Source organism: Hippocampus comes, unplaced genomic scaffold (genome assembly GCF_001891065.2).
Source record: "Hippocampus comes isolate QL1 unplaced genomic scaffold, H_comes_QL1_v1.1 scaffold51, whole genome shotgun sequence".
NCBI classification, from domain to species: domain Eukaryota; kingdom Metazoa; phylum Chordata; class Actinopteri; order Syngnathiformes; family Syngnathidae; genus Hippocampus; species Hippocampus comes.
This window is the reverse complement of record NW_017805497.1, coordinates 1,196,847-1,223,682: the sequence shown is the minus strand read 5'-3', so window position 1 is coordinate 1,223,682 and position 26,836 is coordinate 1,196,847. Positions and strand designations below refer to the sequence as shown.

General features: G+C 40.9%; 1 protein-coding gene across 5 annotated transcripts in view; it reads right to left on the bottom strand.

Moving 5' to 3' along the window:
• Window positions 1–1,780: 1,780 nt before the first annotated feature.
• The window catches only part of add3a (adducin 3 (gamma) a), an 80,199-nt gene continuing 55,143 nt past the window's right edge, over window positions 1,781–26,836 (bottom strand). For 3 of the 5 annotated variants that reach the window (XM_019876651.1, XM_019876649.1, XM_019876650.1), the window contains exons 3-15: window positions 20,301–20,439; window positions 19,740–19,891; window positions 18,883–18,963; window positions 15,516–15,665; window positions 14,520–14,663; window positions 13,932–14,030; window positions 13,257–13,433; window positions 12,923–13,177; window positions 12,234–12,338; window positions 11,227–11,313; window positions 9,998–10,118; window positions 7,793–7,882; window positions 1,781–4,600 (exon numbers count right to left, since the gene is read on the bottom strand). In XM_019876651.1, the coding sequence (XP_019732210.1) occupies window positions 4,350–4,600; window positions 7,793–7,882; window positions 9,998–10,118; window positions 11,227–11,313; window positions 12,234–12,338; window positions 12,923–13,177; window positions 13,257–13,433; window positions 13,932–14,030; window positions 14,520–14,663; window positions 15,516–15,665; window positions 18,883–18,963; window positions 19,740–19,891; window positions 20,301–20,439 (1,851 nt within the window). In that variant the 3' untranslated portion in view covers window positions 1,781–4,349. Of the gene's footprint in view, window positions 4,601–7,792; window positions 7,883–9,997; window positions 10,119–10,636; window positions 10,721–11,226; window positions 11,314–12,233; window positions 12,339–12,922; window positions 13,178–13,256; window positions 13,434–13,931; window positions 14,031–14,519; window positions 14,664–15,515; window positions 15,666–18,882; window positions 18,964–19,739; window positions 19,892–20,300; window positions 20,440–26,836 lie in introns of those variants that run through there. The other 2 variants (XM_019876652.1, XM_019876653.1) reach the window with 2 other exon arrangements.

The following is a 26,836-nucleotide window of genomic DNA, read 5'->3' as shown; positions in this document are numbered from 1 at the left end:
GACAGGGACTGTATTAGTTATTAAGAGTACAGTATTCCAGTATTGTTACAACACATCATTTGGATACACATTTTGATTGTTAACAAGGTGTATGACTTTCAGGAAACATATTTGGAAACTTGCAGCAAACGAAATGGATGTTACATGCTTCAATTTTAGATAGTAGAACCATGAGACTTCTCATAGCCAATCAATGAAGAGTTCTAAGGCTCATTAGGAAAACAGTTAAGTCAATATCACCACTCGGTACCTTTGACCTTTGAGACTTCCCATTTACCTGCCACAAATGTGAGCTTTTACACTGAACTTCATAACAATGAAAATCAAACAAAAACACTCACCCCCCCTAAAAACAACACAAAAACCCCAAAAAAACAAAACAAATATTTCATACGATATTGTCGAATGGTTAACATGCCCGCCTGACATGCTCCGACCTTCCTGTGTGGTGTTTGCATGCTCTCCCCATGGCAGCGCAGGTTTTCTCTGGGTATTTCCGTTTCCTCCCAAATTCCAAAAACATGCATGGAAGGCTATTGGAACACTAAATTGTCCCAAATTGTGATTGTGAGTGCGAATGCGAATGCTGTTTTCCTGTTCAATTGGATGTTCTCTGCTTTCACGCGGCTCCAGCTAGACGTCTCAGAAAAGTGTAATTGATCACCCAAGCACTTAATAGTGGTGTTAAATGCGCTAGCAGTATCATTCTTGGGTTAGCTTAGCATTTAGCATGGCTTCTCTGTCTTTGCTTGTTATCCCTCCGTGAGTATGATACTTGTCTAGAATGTAGCTTGTTTCTCGCCAAGTAGATGACGATTACTGACTTATGAGCGACTCCGTAATGTGTTTAGGTGCACTAGTGACCAGCCACAGCTGTTGCTCGCTAGCTGCTTCTGCATGAGGAGCAAAGAGTTTCCCCTCGACCTTCTCATGCCCGTGGGTGGTGACATGTGAGCCCAGCAAAGCTTTTTGGGATCATCTCTATCATTCTACCTCTTCTATTTCCTTCGTTTGATGGCTATTTATTATGTATTAATGAGGCACAAAATATAAACGTTGACATATTTATTATGTATTAATGAGGCACAAAATATAAACGACACTCAAACAGCGATGCAAAATGGCTTATTTCGAGCCTTGATGTAATAAATTAACTGCCAAATAAACTGGAGGAAACACATTTTAAGAGACCTATTATTGTGCTGGTATGTGTGCATATGTTTGCACACTTAAAATATCATAGCTTGACTATTCTGTTAAATTTTCATGATGACTGGGTGAATCCGATTAGGATATTTATGGCATGTCATAGTGATACTGAACCTTGAAAGGTACGAAACAGCAGTGTATATATTTGGTTTAATTGGGTGAATTATGAAATGTATTCCATTATTTTGAGTGCATAGACGGTTGTGCGTTTCTCTCAAAATATTCTCAAGGCCTCTTCTCATGGCTTTGGTATTCCTGTCACAAAGGTCCACATTTCCTGTGCCTGCCATTTTCCCATTGTTGGTTATTCAGCATTGTTTGTAAATATGATTGAACATTCCACAGACACACAGGTTGCATATCTATTTCGATCCAAGACAAATCAAAGTTCTTTTGATTTCCCGTATGTAGCGCTTCAATGCAACTAACAATCATAATGAATGCAACAAAGGATGAGACCTCACTGAACTGCTCGCTTTACAACAGTGGTGCAAAAGAACATGATTGAGTATGGATTAAGTGCAAAACAATAAACTGAGTGACATGAATGCAGAAAGAGATGAAAATGAGCTTTCATTTTGGTAAAATACAGTTTATTTGTGAATGTACACTGATTAGCGATACATCTAAAAGCAACTCCATAGATTAGCATTTATAGAGGAGGGTGTTCACAGGTCAAAAAGTCGCTTGGCTCATTGTTGGCATGCCAAAGAAAACTTTATTGACTAATTTTAAAAATTATTTTTTTTAAAACAGAAAACATGGATTGGGAAGCATTAGTAGCGCAAGGTGCAAAGAAACCAAAAACTCAAAATGAAGCAATGGATGTCCAGTTAACATGGGAGCAATTTGTGCCCATAAAATACTGAATGAAAAAACACAGAATAAATATCGCCATACGAATGGAGGATGATCAAGACAAGCAATGCAATGAAAGAAGCTGAAAGCATGCTGCTATTAGGTTGAGTAGCTACCCTTCCTCCCTTCTCCATTTTAAAAATCCACGCACTCCAGCCAGCTGTTGGCCAAAATCAAGTGTTTGGATACAACCAAACATACAGCCCGACGTCCAAATCAACCAGTTTGCGCTGCTGGCTTTGATCTTGGTACATGGTGCGTCCCACCAGGCAGGGGTTGCGGGGAGTGCAGGTCAACTACAGCTCATCTGACAGACATCACATTTGCCAAAAACGTTGCACGAGAGGGGTGGTGAAACGGGCTGAGAGAGGGATCGAATGTGCACATGAAAAGCTATGTTCTGAAGGAGTGAAGCAGAGCAGGGGCCATGTAGTCATGAAGGGGATTAAACAAGAGGTCCCGTCAGGGTCAGTGAAGCCACACTTTGGACCACAACCCCTTGTCTAAAAACAATACAATATGGCTTTAAAATCACACACTCGTTCAGCACATATAGCAACACTGTACAAAAGTCATCCCTGCTTCATACTTCATTCACTACACTGGAGTATGAGGGCCAGACTGAAAAGTGGAGGAGGGGGTTGGGGGGGGGGGACTGCTACATACATAGATAAAATCTTAGAAGGAAAAAAAAACTCTTATTTACAAGAATAAAATCAATATATGAGGATAGACTTAATTTTATAAGAAAAAAAACCATCACATGAATGAAAGTTGAAATGTTACGAGTAATTTTATGACAAATGCAAAATTACGAGAATAAAGTTGCAATATGACAAGAACGGTTTTTAATGTTACAAGAATACAATTGTACGATTAGATTTTTTTCTTTCATTTTGAAAGAAGAACGTAAGAGGATAAAATACTATGAAAATGGAGGTGTTAAAAAAGACATTATCCTAGATTGAGGTTGAAATCACTTAATACTACTCGCAGAGAATCACTACATTTATATTTGCATGGAAATGAAATAAAATGTGGTATTCTTCTTCCATTCCACATTTTTATCTGGTAATATTGCTCTCCCCCCAAGTTTGGCCCTAATACTCCTGTTATTCTGATATCAGCTGGTGACTGCAGATGTTAGCCGTATCAGCACTACACACTTCCTGTTTTGTTTTGTTTTTTAACTATTTTTGCTGAGCACAGACATCATTTTGCATATGAACAGTCTTTTTTGTTTTTCCTTCTTCATACTGATTTCACCTTCTGGGTCTTCACTTGTCTCAATTTAGGCCTTTGCTTTGCTACTTGCTCAATTTTGACCACATACAACTTCACAGTTTCCTTCTATGGGGAAACCATCCCACACGACAGTGGAAAGTGCAGCACAATAAAATAAAAAAATATAGTTACAAATCTATAGCCGACATATCCAGTTGTCAAATATATCTGTGTTATATTTATGTCCTCTACTTTAAAAGATAGTGTGAGCAACCGCTTCTCCTCCTGGCGAAAGACAAAATAGGCGCCTTGAAAATAGCTTTGAAATGAGTACAAAAGGATGCTGGCTACAACAAATGTTCAATAAAAAAGGTCAGATTTCATGCGATGACTTCAAGCTACACTAAAAAGAAAAATTCCGGTTTGTCCCAAAAGTAAGTAGGAGAATGCTACATAAATATACAGTGTCCTGCTGGCTCTTTTGAGATGTTTATGCACAAAGGCGCTCGACTCCAGTTTGGTGAGTAAACGTGTGTTGATGCTGCAGAAGCGCAAAAACAAGAAGAGTGTTGCACAATAAAAAGAGCCCACTAAACAAATGGACACAAACCCTGTGGCCACTGAGGGAGGGCAGCTGTCCAGTGTGATGTCATCTGTCATGCAGCCTCTCAGTGACTCAATGTACAGGCAGATGAGGATTTAAAAAGAATGTGCATGATGCAGTTGTGACTTGAGAACTAGATTAAAAAAACATGAAATAATTCATGGTACTTTTACAAATTCTAATTTCAGCACGATTGTGCAGGATGTCACTGAGCCAACTTCGAGTACTGCATGCGTGATTCACTTGAAAGTGCCCAACCACATTCCATCTGTCCATCTGCCTGAGGAACCTTTTTTTTTTTTTGTTACAAACCAATTCTTTTTTTTTCTCCAAATCATTTCTTTGCATATAAAAACTCTGAAAAGGATTCAAAACAAAAATCAGGAGAACAAAGACAAGACAAAAGACAACACAGAAAAAGATGCCCTCCCCTTTCTATCATCTTGGTGGCCCCTCAGGCCTCAGTCTTCTCTTTCTTTTTGTTCTTCTTGAGGAAGGATGGCGTGCGGAACTTTTTCTTCTTCTTGGCATTGGGCGACTTGGAGGGCGAGCTCTCCTGAGACAACACCTCCTCGATCTTGTCGCCGGAGCGCAGCGTTATCTCCACGCTCTCCGCGCTGGTGTTGAGCTGGCTGACCCGTTTGCACAACTCTTCGTCCGCGTCGCAATGGTTGTCCTTGCCGTTCATCAGGCCCTCGTGGTTGACTGCAGGGGCGGGGATTGGAGGGGGGCAACATGTTATGCCAATGAACAAACGTGACACAGATTACGTTTCATTCAGAAAAATAATTACCGTATTTTCTGCACTATAAAGCACTTCGGATTATAAGGCGCATCTTCAATGAATGGCCGATTTTAAATCTGTTTTCATATATAGGTTGCACTTCATTATAAGGGGCATAGAATAGAAACTACAATAGTGGCTGCGGATGCGCTATGCATACACTAGATGATGCTACGCTAAATGGAATACAATACAATACAGCTTTATTTATATAGAGCTTTCACAACCGCTACAGCTGTAACCAAGACACGAGAACTGGTCGCAAACACGGACATGAAACATATAAATACAAATGGCATTACAAAACAATAAATGAAAGACAAAAGTTATGAAGACAATTGATTCAACAAAAAGGCACACAAACCTTGTGGGCTCACATCCACAAGGGGCTAAATATCCTTAGAAGTGTTGCTTGTCTCCTTCTTCCTTCGTTTAGTCAGTAGTTAACTATGCTTTTGGTATTATCTTCGTTTCATAATGGCTGCGCATAGCTCAAAGAAGTAGTTGTTGGAGTGTGTGTTGGCGAACGCACATGACAATTAGTGTCGGGTAGAACCCTTTTAAGTTACAATTGGTTCCTGCTAATAATCACCACGACATGGCAGAGGAACCCGAACAGAGAAAAAACTCAATGGGGACTACAAAGAGACTGTAACTCCATATATAAGGCGCATCGGATTATAGGCCGCACTGTCGGCTTTTGAGAAAATGGAATGCTTTTAGGTGCGCCTTATAGTGTGGAAAATACAGTAATCATCTGTTGATTTCAAAGAGTGAATCTCATACTGTTCTACTAGCTAGCACGCAGACTGGTGGGGGCTCGTCACATGATTTGTTGTGACACTGTGTTGTATCGCTATGCGGGTCCACATAACAGACACTTCAAGGAAAGATTATTATTATGAAACACAGCGGCACACGTTATTCAGCCTCAGGCTCCAACTACAGACATTTGAGCACAAACCGTACAAACATATTTGAGTGACAGCTGATGTTTAGAATGTTTGAAGTGCATACAGAGTCGGACAGCTGGGATGAGGTCTCTTGTTTTTCACAACTCTGGAGGCTCACATTTGCGTGGCGATTTTTAAATTCATTCAAATTTGGCAGGTTAATTAACAACACTCTTCTTTGTGGCATGTCAAATTTATAAGACATCTTATTTTTACTGAACGTGGACAAATGAATACTACAACTAGTATTATTTATAATAGTGGGGGAGACCATTGCTTTCTTTTTTGTAATTCCATTAAAACTTGAAATTTCAGTTTAAGAAAGGTAAAGGAGGCATTTCAGGCTCACAGGCACAGCGTGTGTGCCAGCAGTTCCCTGAGGATTTTAATCAAGTGCTTGTTGCGTAAAGCTCAATGATGAACATTTTCTTTGGTTGACACCAATGTTCACTTTCAAGTAAAAAAAAAGAACAGAGATAAGTTTTTTTTTTCTCCCCCAAATCCTGTGCTACACGTTACCCCAATTTAGTGAGACAATTTACCCAACTTGGGGCAACATGTCACATGTTCACACTCTCTATATGATTGTTTATGACCAAAGTGAAACAAAATATGAAAATGAAATAAATGCATAAAATATACTGTTACACATTTCTAGATGATGTATTGATTTCAAAAAATAAATAAAAGTGTAAAAAGTGTGACATCATGCTCCTGGTCTCCCCCCCATAATGTATCAATTGTGTAATTTATGATTAATATTATAGTTAAAAAAAATAAATAACTGTGATGACTGAAAAATCTGTCGTGAAATTATCCTCCTTCGTTCAAACTATGACACAGGTAGCTAAAAATGCAACTTTATTTGGATTTAACGTGCATGCTTTTAATGCCCCACACTACACTCGTTTGGTAAATGTATCACTTGCTGTCTTGGGTACACAAACACCATTTTAGGTGAGTGCTGCACTTCCGCTGTCCTCATGCTCGACATATTTCATAACATGGCAGGGTAGAACCTATTGACCTGATAGCCTAAAGAGCCTGTCCTCCATTCACCATTAAAAAAAAAAAAAAAAGCAGGGCTCGGTTTTGAACAGCAGACTCTATCCTCTGTTCACGTAACAGCCTGCGAGTGTCACACTTCTCAGATTATTTTCATGGCACAAAAGAAACGCAACCAACACACTGAGGTCATCCTGAAAATGAAGCATGTAACAAATGACCTTCTTTCAAGCACAACTGTCTGACCTCACAGTTGCGCCATCATAAAAGATGGCTCCCGTGAGTCTGTGCAGCGCTGCGGGTTAATTGCTCCTGCTGGCGTGTTGTTGTGTGTGTTTAGGTTTCGAAGGGAAGCTGACAGGAAGTCAATCCTGTGGTGTTGTTTGCAACTATTTAAGGAGGAGCGGCTAAATGAGGTAATCCTGCTGGCTTCACATGTGAAGGACATATGAAATAAATAGAAGGGGAAGGGTACAGTGAACACCCGTTCACATACCAGATCCATCTGCAATAGGTGATAACATCATTTAAGCATCTTGTAAATGTATCCGAACACAATAACCCCAGCTGCAAGCTAGCTTAAGTATAGATTTTTTTTTAAAGTGCGCACCGGTGAGTCTGACTCTCCTTTCCCACCTGTGAGGGCATTATAGTAAGCATATCGTTAAAAAAAAAAAATCATAAAACAGGTGAGTTTCGAAAACGGAATAGTGCTTAGGCAAGAGCTCGAAGTTGCCATGGGAAGCGGCTAGCGAGGACCACTACTCCCCTGATTCAAAATAAATTGTGCCCAGCGTACAGTACAAGTAGACTGTTAGCTTAAAAAAAAAAATGCATATTTTTATCGTATATATAGTCTGTATTTTATGGCGATGTTTTCATTAAGAGTCACAGACTTTTTGGTGTGACTGAGGTGCTAAGCTAGCTGGTGTTCCCAAATTCAAGTTGTGACATGAAGGTTTCAGTTTTCCCCATTCAGTTTTGTGTTTAGTGCAGCCGTTTCTGGTGAAATGGATATTTATCATCAAATTGTAGATTTCCATGCATGTTGCCCACTATTTTCTTTATCCACCAACACGACGGTTATGAGTGAGTTTATGAGTTTCATCTCAACAGACACACAGGCCAGGAGCATAAAGAGGCAGTGACGGGTACCTTTAGCTGGAGTGCTTTGTGGCGACTGGGTGAGAGACAGAGACTGAGAGAGTGTGGAGCCATCGTCCGAGGTTAGCTCGTGCTCGCCATCTGCAGGGGTGGTGGGGGTTGGTAGCGGGTGCAGAAAGAGCGGATTGCAAGATGGTGGTGCGGGGGTGTTGGGTGGATTGAAGTGGTGGCAGCGGGGGCGAGCGGGTCGGGGAGAAGCCGGGGGGGAGGCCGAGTCAAGAGATTAGTGATAACACACACAAGTTAGGATTCAGACACGGACAGATGCTTTTCTGAAAATTTCACAGAATGCTCGCCGGATTCTTATTTGGCTTTTTGGAGAACACGGTTTCTCTTTCTTGGACATTATTATTTTGACAGCAGCCTACAGTAAAATGGAGGTTCTTCAGGATGTTCTATTTAGTTATCGGTGTCGCATGTTGCATTAATTCAAGGCTGGAATTTGCATCTCTACCTTGAGCTTTGAAACCAGTGGTGGGCAAAGTATGGCACACGGACCAAACCGACCATGAGTTTTTTTGGGAGGAATTTTATATCTTATGTGATCAAACAAAATGTTTCCAGCGGCAACATATTTGTTAGTCCAGTTAATGTGCCAGTGCAGCTCAGCAGAAGTGGCTGTGCACCACTGATGCACAAAAGAAGCTCCCAAATCACAATGGCACGTTAATAAGCACGCTCAGGGTTACGCATTGAGTACACTGAGGCCTCGCTCACAACACTTGCATGCATTCAGGTTGCGTCACAGGCTGTGAAAGTGCTGATTTGCTTTTGTGTCGGTGCTTACATGTCTGTGGAAAACTCACAAACATCGCAAATACCTTGTTTAATATCCCCTTTTGACATTTATGAAATGACTTGTTTGGATGACTGCTTGGGCCCTCTGTGTGTGCATGTAGCCATGTCATGTTTTAGGCCAGCCCAGACGGTCTCCAGCTGGCATCCAGATTGGCCACTGGGGGATTCACAGGATTGCGGGGGCAACCGTGTCATAGCAACGACAGGCAGTCATGAGGCGGGTGTGATGACCTGCTGTCTGTTCGTTCTGCCATCTTAGTCAAACTGGCCTCTTGTGCCCGCACGCCACACGCACGCACACACCCACACACAATGACACCGTATTTGTGCTCTGCATGCACATATAGTAGATGAACACATGTATTGAATGCACATCTTGCAAGGTTGCACGTCTTGAGTAGAATGCAGTGTTGAGACTTCCTTCTCTTCTCTGTTCACTATTGATTTTTCCCATGCCTGTCTAAGAGCTAATATGATTAGCATTTGCTGCTCAGTGTGTGTATATGTATGTTTGTACACAGAAACAAAGGGTCTGTTGTTTGGAAAAAAAAGTGGTTGTGTGTTTTTGTGAGTTTCCTGGGACAGACGTCAAAACACACACAGCAAACAAAACATGAGATACAATCTACACACTCTAATGAGATTCGATACATGAGATTCATTTAAAAAGTTAACAATTCATGGATAGTTATTTGATAATATGTTTGTTATTGTAGTTTTAAGTTTCCAGTGATGCCGCGCATTATACCGACGTATTTTACTCTTCATTTAGCTCCATGGAAATGGGCAAAAAAAGAGTATGATGCAGAAGAGTTGTACGCCATGGCAAACTACGAATCACAATAATAAACACATTGGTCAATTCATACCTCAATCATACCGTTTAAAAAAAAAAGAAAAAAGAAAAAGCATTAGTATGTTTGATGAAGCAGGCTTGTTAATGCATATCTTTCCTCGATGGCATTAAACTGGGCTGGTGTGCCTCATGTACTCTGGCCCTGTGATTTACTGTGTAAGAAATCCACATTTAGTCCTGTTTGAAATCTTCAAAACAAATGAAACGAAATGAGGCCAGTTATATTAGAATGTTCAACTTTCTTCAAATGCCTTTTATTTTGCTAATGAGCCAACAGCGAAACCACGAAAAGATGATGTCTGTGGTTCATCTAGTATGGAAAAAAGAAATATTGCTAAACTAATCTCTATGGACACTGGCGGCACTATTTTCCTAAACCGACAATCTTACGTGTCTCTGAGCGCACATAACCAGGTGTATTATTGAATCTGTCAAGGGTCTTTCATCGTTGAACATGAACAACTTCAGTACCAACTGTCATGGAAAAAAAAAAAAGTACGTGTGTGTGTGTGTGTGTGTGTGTGTGGCTGTGCACCACCTACCGAGACCCAGTTGCCTTCTTTCCACGTTTTTGCGATACTCTTGCAAGTCCTTCTCTGACAGCTCACTGAAAGGGTTGGGAGGCAGTGGGGCCATCTGTTCCTCCTCTGTGGGCACGTATGGCTGCCGTGGACACACACAAACAGTTAGGAGGGAGGCACTTGTAGGCCTCCCAAAAAAGGCACATAAAACAGTGAATAGGCGACAAATAGCATCGTTAAGGCATAGAAGAATAAAATCACACATCCACTCCAGTATTTAAAATATTTGATCATTTCCATCAAAAAAGCTTCTAAACTATGGAAAACTTTATAGTAACACTTCAAACTTTCAAGACAGAAATATTCTGATATCTTGAACCCAGATGGAGAAATGTCAAAACTGCACAGTCAAGACAATGAAACACACATACGTAGCCATTGTGGTAAGTCACAGGCATGCACACAATACTACGACCTGACCATATCTGTGAAACATCCGACTATTTCAACACGCCATTGCATGTTAACGTCTAAATAACAACACTTCAGAACGATTTGATGATGTGTAGTTTGTGAATAATTTTTTTTGTGACCATTCTAAGACAACAAACCATGCAGTTTGTGCTGTGAAAAAAATAAAAAACGATACAAAAGTCACAAAAGTGAGGAAAATGTTCAGATACTGCACACAATCATAAATACATATTTGTGGGTATTTACCAGAATGTGGATCTGCACTTGAGCCTTCAACACAAGATACCAACCACACTCAAGTCACCATTAAAAAGTTACGTTTGAATGTTTTTTACATCAATATGTATGCATTACTTTGGCATTTAAATAACTCTACGCTCATAGCACCATCATCAATTGAAAGATTGAAAGACAGTGTATTCTGCACTGTACTGTAATTGTTTAGGTTTTGCAGCTGGATGTCGTCACTTGGCTCCCCCTTGTGGCCATGAGGGGTTACTATGTGACCACTTGAAGTAAATAAACAGCTTGGATCTCAAAATAAACGACAACGATTTAGGCCAAAGACGGACTCCACCCTAAAACTGTCACCAGTCAATCACAAAGTGATTGTGAACGGGACATTTATTGGGATCGATCCCACACCAGCTGTATTCAGTGAGTGCTATGTGAACCGCTGCATGGATTCTGGCGACGAAAACTTCAACGCAAGATCGCCTCAAAACTACAGCAGTTAATGTTAATTTGTTGGTCTTTATTTATGGACTGTGTCTTACTCGTCGTGGCTGATCAATTGGGATGCCAGCGAGGTGCTGCGAGCGTGGCCCTGATGTCGTCACATCACACCGATTCTGCTCTCGAATCTGTAAAACAACGAGGCTCATTAAAAAAAATGCAAAAATAATATAATAATAATCATAATAATTATAATAATTCTGTTTTACTAATCCAGATGTGAACTGCCAGTACATTTCTGAGCTGGCGTCCTCAATTAAAAGTGAAAGAAGTCCGGTTCAAGAAAATCATATTGTATAGCATGCATTATTACAATTCAGTATTATTTTGTCTTCTGCAAATTAAAGTAAAATAAAACATGATTGTATAATATTCTAAAATGTATTGTATGACATTCACAAACTTCTTAAATTTGTTACAATAAATAAAAGTTAGGTGTGCTTACAGTACCTGAAAATGGAAAGTCAATGTATGGAGTAATGAAAAAAATAGTTTGCTTGGCTTGGGTTCCTTACATTAATGCTAAACTACATTTGGAAAGATGCTGCAGATCTGCACTCGAATGAACACTTACAAGATCATTACAGATCCTCCTTTCTTCTTAGGTTTCAAAACATAACAATATACAGTATGTCTACACTGAATTTCTTTCTTCCCCACCCACTACCCTTGCACATATTTCCTGTGTGCATATTCTTATTGCTGAAATGACTACAAAAGTTGCCAGAAAGCTGTGGTTGAGTTAACAATACAATACCCCACCAACCAACCACAATAGCCCTACATATGAATAAAACAAAATAATTGCGCTGGTTAAATTCCGAATGTTGTCAAAATACTACTGTATCAGCCTACAGGCAAAAAAAGGAAACTTGCAGTCATCAAAAACAAAACAAACAAAAAAAAAAAACTAAACATTCAGAAACCCATCTTTAATTACTTAACAGTTAGTTAAGTCATGAACTAACTCTTAAAATTCTTCTTGCAGTCTTTGAATCTTGCCTGTTAAAAGATTTCATCATCCATAATTGTGTGACGTCAGACTCACTTTGTTCCTCTTCTGCAGTACCTCCTTCGGGTCTGTGTTGAGAGGGACAAATTGATTGGGGTCCTCAATTTTGATCGGCGTTCCAGGCTCCTCTGCTTTCATCCACTGTAAATGCAAATGCAAATCAGACTAAGAATAATAGGGCAGCCATGAAATATTTTTAGAATCGATGATTCCACCCATCATCTCATATATATATATAAGATTTTATTTTACTTTTTCTCAAATAGAATTTGAATTTGAGTGACACGGTGACGTAGAGAATAGCACCTTCACCTCAGAGTTTTGAGGTTGGAGGCTTCAATCCGGGGTCATGCCTCCCTGTGTAAAGTTAGCATGTTCTCCTCATTCAAAGAACTTGCTTCTTAGGTTAACTGAAGACTTTTGCAGTAGTTGTTAATGTGAGTGTGAATTTTTTTTGTCTACATGTATGGCAAGAAAAGATATAAAAACAGCCATAGTTGGCATCAAAAGCCAGGGAGGTTTAAAAAAAACCACGACATGGGAGTAAAACGGTATCTTCATCAACCAGCAGATGGCAGGGTAGTATTACGCTAGAATGCTCCACTCAAGACTCTGACATCTGGTCGAGAGGAAATTGAGTCAGAAACCGGAACCCCACACCCATGTTCATGCGAGCCACTTAAGTTGTGAATCTGTCAATTTGACGTGGTGTCAATTGGGCTGACCGTGGTTGTCCTGCTGTGGTTGTACCGCTCGTGTCCACCCTCCACGTCGACCTTGGTGTAACTGTTAGGCGAGTTAAGCCAGCGCGTCTTCTCCCGCTGCTGCCGCTGCTGCAGAAACTTGAAGGGAAAGCGCGTGGCGTCCACGTCCTCTTCGAACATAAACGCAGTGACGGTGGCGGGGATCTCTACATCGCTCTTGTGCCTCGGCTTCTCACGCATGATGGGATGGCGGTAAGCATAGCCTGTTCTATAGCCCTGTGAAGGAAACAATAAATGACATAATCAATAACGAAGGCTCAATGAGAGTCAGGATCAAGGCTGCCGTTTGACCCACCAGGTTGTCTAGCATCCGCATCAGAGACTCAAACTCCAGCTCGCCGACCTTCCACTTGTAAGGACTGTTCATGTTTCCGGAAACTGTGGCGGCCACAGCGTGCACTCGTGATTTATATTTCTCTTGGTCGAGCACAATCAGGTTGTCTATGCTGCCAGCACAGGAGATGGCGTTCACCTAAATGCAGCCACAAAGAGAAAGGGGAGAAGGCTTTTATGATCAACAAACATCTGCCAAATAAATATTGCCATCAGCGTGCAAGGAACGCCTTTCCTAATCTGCCTCGGGACAAAAATGTCATTTCGCAAAAGACACAGGGCTTCAACAACACTAAGGAATAAATCATGCAGAGCACAACAAACATGTTCGGGCGGGATTTATTGATAGAAATTAAGCTGCGCTTTTCTGTCGGATTAATTTTTTTTTTTTTTTTGCTTGACTGGGCAGATATGCAGGAGATTTGGACACAGCAAGATCACAAAAAATGATAATAAAGACTCTCAAGAAATGTGAAAAATCCCAAATGCAAATCACTACTGAATACAGTCAGTCGTGCATGAGTCTCCTTATAAGTGGTTCTCTTTTAAAAAGAGGTAGCTTTATCGGTGTGTTCATCCATACTGATGCAAAAATGTTGTCATGTTTTCCACAAGAGACTTTTCCGTTTGATTATACCTGGATTTCACAGGCATATTGCGCATTGTGAATGTAGTGCAAGGCCTCTTCCATAGATTCACCCAGAGCAATCAAGCCATGATTCCGCAACACCAGAACCTTGAAAAACAAAAGCATACTTATTCAAGGTTATGTATTTAATTGTTGCACAGTCAAGTTCTATTTGTTCTTTTCAGTCATGACAGCCAAAACCACAACACTGAATTGGGCAAAGTGGAATGTTACTCTTTTAACCACACCCACAGTCATTAGGTTTAAAAGTAGGGATGCACAACAACTGTTTTTTTTTCCACCACGGAAGCTAACCGCTGTATTGTTTTTTTAGACTATTAATTGTTAGAGATGAGAAAATCACCGGTGCATCCTACTTAAAGAAAAATTTTATATATATATATTTGAGGCATCTCTTGTTTTCGGTCCACTTGTGTTAATATCAGAGCGATAAATATGACGTCATTTTTTTCCTCCAATATTGGTTCGATCGTGAACTGTTCAATAGTTACTGTGCATCCCTAGTTCAAAGTGTCAAAACACACATCCTGCATGTTTTAAAATGTTCCATGTTGTGTCCCCAAAAGGCTTTCGAACCTTTGCTGTTGGCCCCAGAGCTTTTTGCAGCTCTCTGCGCTCGGCTGGCTCGTCCAGGCTACCCTGGTAGTTGAAATAGGCGATGTCACCCAGGATGAGTGCCTCCTGAGAAATGGGCAGGATGCCGCACTTCATAGAGGACACCTATAAGCAGGAGGGAGAAATAAGCTCAAACTAAGGCAGTGACTTCCAGTCACTATGCTGTGGAATAATATGGCGTAAGAGATCGTCAGGTGTGTCATGCAAAATTATCCAACTTTAATTTATTGCTATAAAAAGTACAATGCAACTATTATGCAATACAATGTTGCAATGTTGACCAATCGATCCCAGCAATGTATTGTGCTTGTGTGGAACAATTACATGGTCTTCCACTAGATGGCAGAAAGTAACCTGTTTACCGTAGCCACCTGTTGCCACACACACAACAGATTAAGTCATGACACGTTTAGAACGTAATTTTGTGACAGTCGACCATTCCATCTATATTGTTTTTATACATCTATTGTATGATATAATATTATATAATCCATCCATCCGTCCATTTTCCTAATCTGTTTATCCTCACGAGGGTCCCGGGCGTGCTGCAAGGTTATCCCAGCTGTCTTCGGGCATTAGGCGGGAACTGGTTGACAGCCAATTGCAGGGCACATGAACAACCATCCATGCTCCCAATCACACCTCGGGACAAATTAGAGTTTTGTGAGGAAAAGCGGATTAGAAAATGGATGCATGGATGGATAATATAATTGCGATGTAGGAGTTCTATCATTAGTTCATTGGGTGCTTAATGTTCCTACTTTACATGTGATCTTCCACTCCCAAATACCAAGCTTACTAAATTGCATTGTGGTTTTTCAAAAAATACATAAGGCCCAATATTAAATAAAGTCACAACATTTAACCGAATTGTATAATTTTCTCAGCAGTATATTGTATAATTTTCTTGGAGTTTTGAGTTATTTGCAAATTGAGTAGATGTTTAATCAAACTCACGGCAGCTGTGGCAGGAGTGTGCACATGGATGACACAGCGGGTGTCTGGACGCATAGAGTAGATGGCGGCGTGGGGGCTGAAACCAGCTGAGTCGATGCTCAGGTTGGTGGAACCCTGCTCGATCACTTCACCAATGATGTTGACCTTCATCTGGGGAAGTCAGGAAAGCAGCTGGAGTCAGCACATTTTTTCCATCATCTTTTTTGTCAATACGATAATGATCATAGATTCACCAACAATTCTAAATCTAATCTCTTCATTTTTACCAAAACATATTGCACCATATTGGCCATTTTCTGACGCCAGTACACAAAGTGAGGTCCATGAAGACCTGCTTGGATGAGTCAGGTGTAGAAGAAATAACACGGTACCCTGACCTCAACCCCATCAAACACCTTTGAATTGAACTTGAACAGAGATGATGAGTCCTAAGCACATCAGTGGCTCTGACCTCACAAATCTGTTCGATGGAAGGACAAAAATACCTGCAAACAAGCTCGTGAGTCTTCCCAACAGCTGTGACAGCTGCAAAATAGGATCAAGTTTTGTACGCCAATGTTTTTTCCCCAAGATAAGAACAAGTGGCATCACACAGACAGCCACCTTTGTACCATCAAATGGTTTGACATTGTAAACTTACATAACCTCTGCTGTTAAAACACATGCATACAACAATGGAGCTGATAAATCTTGACAAAATCAATACAGCCAACACCATACATCACATTAACAACCCTTTTTCCTATCTATAAGAACCACCTCTGGAAATTAACAGTTGCAACTTGTGATATTGCAACTGTATTAATATTTAGTTCTTGAATTATTGGGAGTGATATGTTGAGGTTCAAGACCTGCAAGGGAGAATAGTATAGACGCTGACAAGCGGGAGAGAATGAAGACACCTGACCGAAGAGGCAGATGTGTCAAGCAGAAGAAAAAAAAAATGACCAAAGTGTGTGCAGATGTCAGGGTCTGGCTGAAAGTTAATGGCAAACAGAAACCCTCTGTGGCCTGCAGGCATCGTGCACTGCCACCACATGTTGTTCCGATATAAAGCAGAAAACCTCAAGATCATATTTCTCTTTCACAACACAAACTGTGAGTGTGACTTGTAGCGAGAGGAAAGGGCATCCATCATGCAGTTGGACGCACATGAATCACATTCACCTCAATTGAACACACACAGAATAGATGTTTTTTGTTTCTGAACTATGCTTTAACAACAACAATAATAATAATAATAATAATAATTTTAAACAAATCATAAATCAAACGTGTATACTGCCGTGCCTTTCAAAACACGCAACGACACCGCACAAAACAAATAACACTAAACAAAAGCAGAAAGACGGAACGTGAGCTTTAAGCGCAAGAGTTGTTTGTCCCAGCAAGACCAATGTCACCAAAAAGAGACTAAGGAAAGGAACAAAATGGCTTTTAAATTGTGTCAATGTGTTTAGAATTAAGGAAATTACAACAATTTAAAGACTTGGAAAAAAAATGGAATGGCCTCTGATCGAGTGTGCGAAGCGGCATGCGACTGCGTAGGCACAAGTCGGAGCAAAGAAAAGCATGGAACGACCAATGCCGGTTTGTTCAGTTTGCGAACATCTCCAGTGAAAAGCAACGTTCAAAAGTTTGGATCGTTTGGATCTTATACCATCAAATAAATGTGGAGCCTGCCTTGTCCTAAGTCAGCTTCCTCATGATCCTTTCCAAAATTAGCCATCGAAAACTGATGGAAGTTGCAAACATGTTTCTTTGGCATTTTGGTGTGGTGACTCCATTTGCCAGAATTTACATGACATACAAATGGCATTCCGTTTGTAGTTCGCTGATGATATTGTCCAGTCATTGTGAAATGTTGGTCTGGCATCGCCCTCGCTCAAATGGAAACTACATCATTGGCATGCAATTTATTGATCTTTCAAAACCAGGGCAATCACCACCACCACTGATGTCGACACACTCAGACAGAGGCAGCTGTCAGACAATGGAACATTGATGTGCTTCGATCACGTGTGCAGTAACATTTCACTTCGCCCCGCCGTGCCCTTCAGGAGCTGCTGTGCAGTTAGACAACGCTGCAGCTGAGAGGTCTCCTGCGAGATGCGCCACATTAGTCTGAGAAAGATGTCAAAGGACGTGTCAGAAAGATGTTCAATGTGACATGGCTTTCTGGCGAAGATAAGAAATGTCTAAAAATGGCAATGACACTCAAGAGCAGGGAGAAGTGAGGGTGAGGTGACAGGAAGCAAACCGACCACTTCAGCATAAAGTACAGAGCCTCTCATGTGACATGGATGGCTAAAAATTTGGATCAAATAGCAACTACGCAGCTGCATCAACAAAATTCGAATCATCATTTTTGCCTGGAAACAAAAGTCCAGAGAGATGGAACCAAACTCTCAGCGGTGAAGTCACCTCAACTTAACATTGGATCTCAAACAGACATGGCGAGGTGAGGCAGATAGGAATTGACCAAGGCGTCACTGATAGCTTAATGACAGTTTGAAAATGTCCATTGTAGCAAGCAAGCAGTGTTGGCTGCTGAGTTTATTTTGGTAGCCAAAACATGTTTCATAAAGTATACCTGTAAATTTCAAACAACTTGCATGTCAGGATTATTTGTTGTCAATGATGGTGTCGTGCCCTCTTCCTCCGTGAGCGGTCACGTTAGGTGGAGGGTTTTGCGTGTACCCGTGACCCTTGGAGCTAAGTTGTTTAGGGATTTATGCCCATTCCAAGGTTAGATGAGGTTAATTTATTTGAAAGGAGACAGCAATTTTTATAACTCGGCACATATTTGAGAAACACCTTTCACTACATTGTTGGTCCAATGCAAACAGAGCAGAAGGTGATGACGGTTACACTTGCGTCAAGAATATACGGTGAACACATCCACATCGGACCAGAAAGTATGAGGAGAGGCACTTGTCTGCTATTGTTCAAGTTATTAAAGCAGTAACATATTAATCCAGCAAAACAGGAATGCATGACCGCTCTCAGTGAAGGCTAAAGGCTTTTTAACACTGTTAATTATTAACGAAAACAGACAATTTTCATGTGCTTCAGTCCTGCTGAAAGTTTGCTAAAAGCAAAGTTTAGCTGAAGGACACCACCCAAAACATTTCGGGTTTCTTCATTTTGTGTCATTTTGGTATAATTGCTTTGCTTCAAACCATGTGTGTGCAGATAAACAACAAAAACACGATAAAAAACAATGGTATAGCCCTACATTCACCGAGACATTTGTATTCAAACACAAAGTAGATTTTTCAGATAATGTTTCATTTAAGCGAAATGAATTAAAATGAAGAAGCTGCATTGTTACACAAGGTTGGCACCAAGGCAACTCGAGTCTCACCAGGTTTGACGCAGACGCCTCAGCAAAGGAGAGCCCTCTGGGGATGATAAGGATGTGATCTTGTTCTTTGCTGATTCTGGCCTTTGGAGTAAAAACATAGAGATGTTATTCCTCTACAGTATGGATTGAAAAAAATACCCACACAACATAATAATGAAAAACAATGAATCAATACTTTCCTTCTTTACCGTCAGAGAAGGTTTATTCGCAAAGTGCTTTCCGACTGCGCAAATCGAAATCATGGGTGGGAAAACCTTTTTGCTCAAGGGCCACATTTGATTTTGAAAATGGACACATGGACCATTTGTAAATGAGGTATGAAAAATATATATGTATCATGTTATTTTATTTTTAATAATATATAACCAGCATTTGATGCCAGCCAGGCACTATGGCTGTGTTTTAAACAGACCATCCAAGCTGAGCCCACGTGTTCAATGGGGTTGAGGTCAGGACTGCTGGCAGGCCATTCTATTCTCTCTACTCCCAAATTCTGCAGGTAGTCTCTGATAAAGCTCGCTCCCTGGGGGTCAACATTGTCACCTTGGATAATGATATCCCAGACTGTGGATATATGGTATTGCCATTCGTTGCAGAATCTCATTTGGAAATCTCTTTGCATTAAGATTGCCACCAGTGTTGACAAGCTTTGTTTTTCCAGTGAAGGAGACGCAACCCCACACCATCACACTGCCTCCACCACACGATGCTACTGTATTGGGGGAGCCATGAGAATAGCGTTCTCTGCATCTGCATCTGTAGGAGGACGGAAACTTCTAAAACATGCGAGAAAGTTTGCCCTCGGGGGACCGAAGTTTGAGATTCCTGCTCTAAAGAATGGTTTTGGAAAGTCTTACAGTGACATAGGAGCTGGCAAAATGGGCCCAGTTAAACAGGTCAACCAGTCTGTAGAGGCTGGCCAGTTTACAGCGTGTCAGCTTCTCTCCTTTCACCATGGCGCCCGCTTCCACGTTGTACAAGTCATTAATGGGTGTGACCATCCCCAAACCTGAAAAGGGAAATACAAAATAAAACACACACAAAAAAAAAAAAAAAAAAGTTGACTTTAGTGCTTTGCTTCCTTTTTTTCACGGATGTATTAAACACACCAGGTACTACATCATCTACTAACTTAAAAAAGATGGATTGAGCTGCTGTAATCCCTTTAACATATGATTCAGCATTTACTTGCACATTCCACATGTGCAAATGGAAGTCATAACTCAAAGAGAAAGTGCGAGAAAAATGCATGGCTCTGAGCCCAGATCAGCACATCAGCCTTCAAGAGGGGAAATCTTACATCTTTAAATACGCTTATTATTATTATTATTATTATTATTATTTTTAAACTGTGGGCGTGCGGTTTACACTGTTGACTGGTCACCATGGTGACAGGTCACACAGCAATGAGTACTCACTAAGTGGGGAAGTGTTGTAACCAGCCATTGAACTCGCCATGAAGAAGTCAGCAATCTGTCTGAGGGCCAACAGACCGGTGGGGTTGTTCCCTTTGCGCTGCTGCTCTTGGATCAGACTCTCCAACTCCTCCTTGAAGGCCTGAGGGATGGAAGTTTGGAAAAGAAGATATTAGATGATGTGATGTGACAATATGCACATATTTTTTCAGAACTTCAGGAGAAATGATGGCACGTGCGCACGCACACTTGTGTGGAAAGATCTCGAGGCATGGCGGATTAGAGCACATTGGGAGAAGACAGTGGAAGAATGACTGTGGGAACATGAAGTGAGACACAAGCAGTACTTAATCACAGATTAGCCATGCTCCTTCGGTGACAGCAGGAAGGCAGCTTCAGTGAAGCTGATTGGCTGCTTGGTTAACAAGCATACACACGATAGGCTGAATGGCTAACAGCGTGTGAGATCTTTTGTGTTTGTGAGGCTAATCTTTCCGTCCAGACTACAGTCACCTCCTCAACCTGTGGAAGTGTATATTAACATGTATTTGTGAAACCATGTGAATACAAACGTCGAAGGTCGAGCTGCTCTTGTCGTAAATCTTAGCATTGGAGAAAAGACTAAAGTTGATGACTAAATTACAATTTTATGGACAGATAGAAAGATACTTTATTCATCCTGTGTAGGAAATATCTGATTGAGTGCAATATACTGTATTGCAGTTTGTATCAATTTTTGTGAAAGACACATTGATGAAGTCATTAAATAATTAAATCAATTCAAAGAAATGTGAAATCTTTTGAGCGTGGGAAACCCAATTTCCCAGTCAATTGTCATCCTATCAGGCTGTAATTTGCTGCGCTTATGAAAGAGAGCAATTCTGGATCTGGATCAAGTTTTACATACCTCAGTGATCGAGGCTTGGCAGAGGTCTGCACTAAGGGTGCTTGTCTTGATTATTGGCTAGGTTTAGTCAAAACACTTTTTAAGTAAGTGAGAAAATGTTTGAGGCCTTCATGAGATATTAACATTTTTTTTTCCTGGATCAGTTGTCCTTTGACTGCAAAATGTGTGTCGTACATAAATGTTTTGTAGAATTAGAAAAATGGGTGATGGCACCATTTCCGAGTGAGGACTCTATTAACAAGTATACGCTAATACAGTATTGAAGTTTTGATTGCAACTGTCTGCTTGTAGACACCCTTCGCACTTTGTTGCTGTCCCCAACACGCCAACCACAGGATCATCTGCCAACAGAACTGACCCATGTGAGGGTGTTTTGTGAAAACTGGAGCAACCCCCCTCTATTGGAACACCTCGAGTCCCAGTGCACCGCTGAGTCTGAACCATGGCCAAACATTCCTCTTTCCCTGGCGGTGATGTTGCCGTGGTGACCGACTCAGAGCGGATGTCTGACGGTGAAGCCCCAGCCGTTGTGTTTCGGACAGTTCGGACAAGAGACTTGTTTGCCATCACATTTACATTACAGTGTTCTAAAGGCAGAATCAAAGCTCAGCTGCAGAAAATGCCGTTGTGGGTCCGTTTGGAGGACTCCTGCTACTTATGATGAAAAATGAATGAGATTAGAGCAATTCAATATGCACACATTGGTGTGATACTGGTGTACTCCGCCTTTTTGCCCAAAATCAATGTGGAGATGTTCTAGCTCACCCGCGAACCGAATGAGGACAAGTGTTATGGAAAACCAATAGTGCTGAACTGCTCTGTATCATACAAATATGTGGTTTTGATTAAATGTGAAGTTTACAGCTCTTGTTCTGTACTCACAGGGCATTGGATCAATCGTAACCGGACTGTTCTGGTTGTCTTCAAAGACGTTTCACCTCTCATCTGAGCAGGCTTCATCAATTCATGCAACAAGTCTTGGTTAGGACTGCATCAGCCTGATGTGGCTCTTGGAATGATTGTGGCAGCGTTAGGTTCGAAACTGAACCAAACAAAGTTTTAGGACCCCAGAAATGCAGGCGCAGACACACTGCGATAACAAAAAGATTTATTGACAGAAAAACACACCGATAAAATAAAAACAAAAATCGCTGGTCACAAGGAGCCAGGAAAAACAAGCCATAAACACAAAGCGCTTGCAAAAGGCAGGGTAAAGTAACACTGAGAGTACAAACGAAGTGACATGTGTCCAATTCACACACACAAAAAAAAAAAGAACAAGATCAAAAACATACAAAACCAGGAACAAAGAGAGCAAAACGACTATGAACAAGATCGTGAGCTCTAGTAAACAACACTTGAGCATAAACACCAAGCAAGGTCAATATCCGACGGAGAGTAGGCAACTTGAGCAGTCCCGAAATATCGGGCAAAGCTTCAATTGGGAACAAGTAACAGGTACGCCTGCTGGAGGGAAACGCCCTTCACTCCAGCTGGAGCTGGAACAAAAACAAAAACGAACATGACAGAATGCTGTGACTGGTAAGAGAATATCATCACTTGTTGGCACTCCCAAACTAAAAGCTGCTTGAAGCTTTTCAAAAGACACGCACCCGTCAGATAGACACACACATACGCCAGCAGGCATCTGCTCAACAGTTTGTGTGTTGCAGTACTGAATTCTCAAAAAGATTATGACAGCAGGGATTTGACCGCATCATGCAAACAGATTAATTCTAGGGCTGAAAGTGGATCTAAGCGTTAATACGTGGACCACCCTCCTGACCGCTGCAGCAACAAAAACAACATCAAGGAAGTTGTTGATGCTGCGGGCGGGGGTTTGCAATAACCATCAAATAAAACATCAGGTGAATCGACATAACATTGTGACATCTGTTTACTGATTCCGCCACACAACCTGTACAAATGCATTGCATGAAATAAAACAATGCTGCCCACTGTCACTCTGAGCTTATGAACATGTTTGCACAGAAGAGGTGTTTGGCATCAGTTTTGCCTCTGCTACTAAGTACTAATCGCTCAATTTTTTTACAGCCCCTTTTTGACAACCATGACTTTAGCTGGGCTAGCATCAGCTACATTTCAAGAGAATATCAATAATGACATTCAAAAAGCCACAAAAAAAAAAAAAAAAAAAAAAAAAAACCCTGACCGCTGCAGCAACAAAAACAACATCAAGGAAGTTGTTGATGCTGCGGGCGGGGGTTTGCAATAACCATCAAATAAAACATCAGGTGAATCGACATAACATTGTGACATCTGTTTACTGATTCCGCCACACAACCTGTACAAATGCATTGCATGAAATAAAACAATGCTGCCCACTGTCACTCTGAGCTTATGAACATGTTTGCACAGAAGAGGTGTTTGGCATCAGTTTTGCCTCTGCTACTAAGTACTAATCGCTCAATTTTTTTACAGCCCCTTTTTGACAACCATGACTTTAGCTGGGCTAGCATCAGCTACATTTCAAGAGAATATCAATAATGACATTCAAAAAGCCACAAAAAAAAAAAAAAAAAAAGAATAAAACCCTTTCCCCCTCAAACTTGCTGAGACCCGGCCTGTTATGTCAGCACGATGTTGCTCTCGCTATCCAACAACGTGACGGTGTTACAGAGCAGGATAGTCTGCCTGCAGGCTGGGCAGCGCTATTGATTACGCCAATTTAACCTCGGTGAATGCATCTGTGAAACAAGACCTGCTCCGTAAATATCATCAGGCTCGTTTTAAAGGCGCATTCGTGGAAATGCATTCATGCTTCACATTCAATGTCTAGCTAGCAAGGAAAGCTGCTGCTGCAACGTCATCAAATAAGTACGGTCATTCAATTGATGCCACTAACTATAATCTTTCAAAAAAGAATGTGCCACTGAGTCACGGTGGCATTTTTAGTGCAACGCTGATGCATTTTTTTTTTTTTTTGCATCGAACACAAGTTACAGTTTTATTTGGGATCAAGTTGAACATTTTGTGAGTAATTTGCTTTATTTGATTTTGCATTCCAGCGATAAATAATTAGGACATGAGTAATATGCATTATAAAAACCAAATCAATTTGGTTGAGTCTTTGCCTTGGCTTCAGCAGTTGCACAGGAATTTTCACTAAGTTCATTCCCTAACAGATGCTGAGAAACGACTGAGTGAAACACAGCTGGCTCTGCGGGATGGAGAGTGGTTTTCAAAAGAAATCTCTGGAGGAAGTTCAACCACTAATGTTCTATCAAAGAGACCATCGGGACTTTAAAAGAGAAAGGGAAGAAACCTAATAGAGAGCGGCCGTTATATGAAGCTTCACACAAAAAGGGCTCTCGGCAGAAGCTGTCAAGGCTCATCAATTATCCACTTGTGCTTGCTGACATGTGGCATAGGAAGCGGGCAAGATGCACACTTCCTTTAATTGAAAATACGACAAATAGGACGAGTCGTGTCAACCTGAGGTGTGAGCAAATTAAAATAAGCTTCCACATTGTGGAAAAATGCAGGGGAAAGAAAGCAACCATTCAGCAGGTCAGATGACGATGTCCAGAAATGCCAAAAATAAAAGTAGCATGAGAAATTGCGGTTGAAATTCAATTTCAGGCGCTCTAATCTTTTGACCTTTTAGACCACAGAGCGAGTCGAGTCACGGCTAACTAGTTCTCGGAAGCCAAAAAAAAAAAACAAACAGTCAGCTTAGCTTTGCAAATCCTTTGGCGGGATCTGCATCCAAACCAATTTTTGTTTAGCAAACGTTAAAAAAAAACAAAAAAAAAACAAGCAAACCAAAACAGCCTCTCAAGCACCCTCAAAGAAATGTCACACAAATCATCTTACTTCATTTAGCACATAAATCCCATACATTGGAAAAAAAAAAAAAAAAGAGTACACTGAAATCAGACATATTCGTGACATAAAGGATGATATTACTTTTCCCTTTTATGAGGCCTATGCAGTTTTACAGTGGGAGCGAGATTCATATCTCCGAGCATAATCTAACATATACAATTTCTCCTCGTAGGGCCTCAAAGGAAACGTCATTATTTATTTGAAAAACGCCAATAAACTGAAAGGGGTTATTTCACATGTGAACAGTGAAAAACAACCTTCCATTGCACTGTACATTAAACTATAAAAACAGTCTTGAAAAAAAAAAATCAGAGCGTTTTGAACTTCGCATGGAATTTATTGGTATTAACAAGTGTCAAAAGAAGTTAACTACTAATGTATTGAATAATGTGAAACAGTCCACCTTAGATAAAAACATATTGGGCGTATGCCTTTCACTATGACTGCCTGTGCCTTCATTTGAATTCAGTACCTCTAATTAGTTACATGACAGAGCATAAAGGTGTGAGAAAAAGTGTTTAGTATAATGCGGGAACATTCTATACCACTGCAAACTACCACCACAAAAGATGAACATAGTTGCTAAATTAATACAAATTTGCGTGTAAATAAAAAGAAGATAATTTGTAAAGGCGCAAGATTTGATGCAATGCTTGTATTGATGAACATTTTATTGTGTTACGTGGACATAATGTTGTGGCGGTTGGTTGTCTCCATTGTCTATTAATCCAGACAGTGAGGCCTCGAAAGGATTCGGCGTTACAGATTTAAACTTCCAAAAAAGTAAACACAGTTGCACGATGGATGTAGCTGAGTCGTTCCAAGTCTGGTCTATATTGGTCTGCCTTTATACGCAACCTGCAATCTGAGCATAAGAAGCATGTAATCTACGAGTCCGCTAGTCTTGGAAGAGTGGAATACAAGCAAACAGAAAGTGAAGGAGAGACTGAGAAAGGAAGACAAGTCGTGAGAAGGAGGCCGCTGAGCTACGGACGCGTGCAGTTATGTTGTATTTTTGTATTGTTGCTAAAGATGATTTGGCGTAAGAAAGTGAGAAAGAAACATTTCGGGACACGGGAAAAGACGCCCCCAAAGTTGCACCCCTCAAAAAAGGAAACGTGCACAAGACATGCACTGTATGCAACATGCACCGTAAACAAGCTAATGGTAGCCACAGCTTGTGTTACTGTGCAGTCCTATTTTCGTAAGCAGGCGCCCCTGTGCTTGGCATGAAAAACGGGCGCATCTTCAATTAGATGCCGGGCAAAGTTGACTTGAGCGTGTTTACTAGGCATTCCGGCAGACCGAGAGCGTTTTCTACTACATTTCCCCGGCGTACCTGCCAAATTGGTGAGAGGAAATAGATTACATTTTATACAACCAAAAAGCAGGGCTAAATAGCAGCAAAGGCGGTGTAAGGCAACTTTGGTGGATTTGATCAACGCGCAGGAAGATATATTTGGCGCTCCATGGATATGTGTGATGGGTGTTATCGGATTTGATTCATAAATATGACAACAGCGTGAGACAATTCCTACGAATCATTGTCAAAATCAATTCATCGAACTAATAATCATTATCATCTTAAAAATATTTTAAAAGCACCTCCACGCCTGCACAGCACAACTATTGCCCATTGTCAGATGTGTAGCCAACAACATCATCCGCAATGGGAGATCCTGCAGGTTTCCTGGACAAACGCACTTTAACGCGTGCCAATGTCATGCACGGACCCCAGCAAGTCAATTTCTGCTACCGCCAAGTCAAGTCAAAAGTCTGAGTC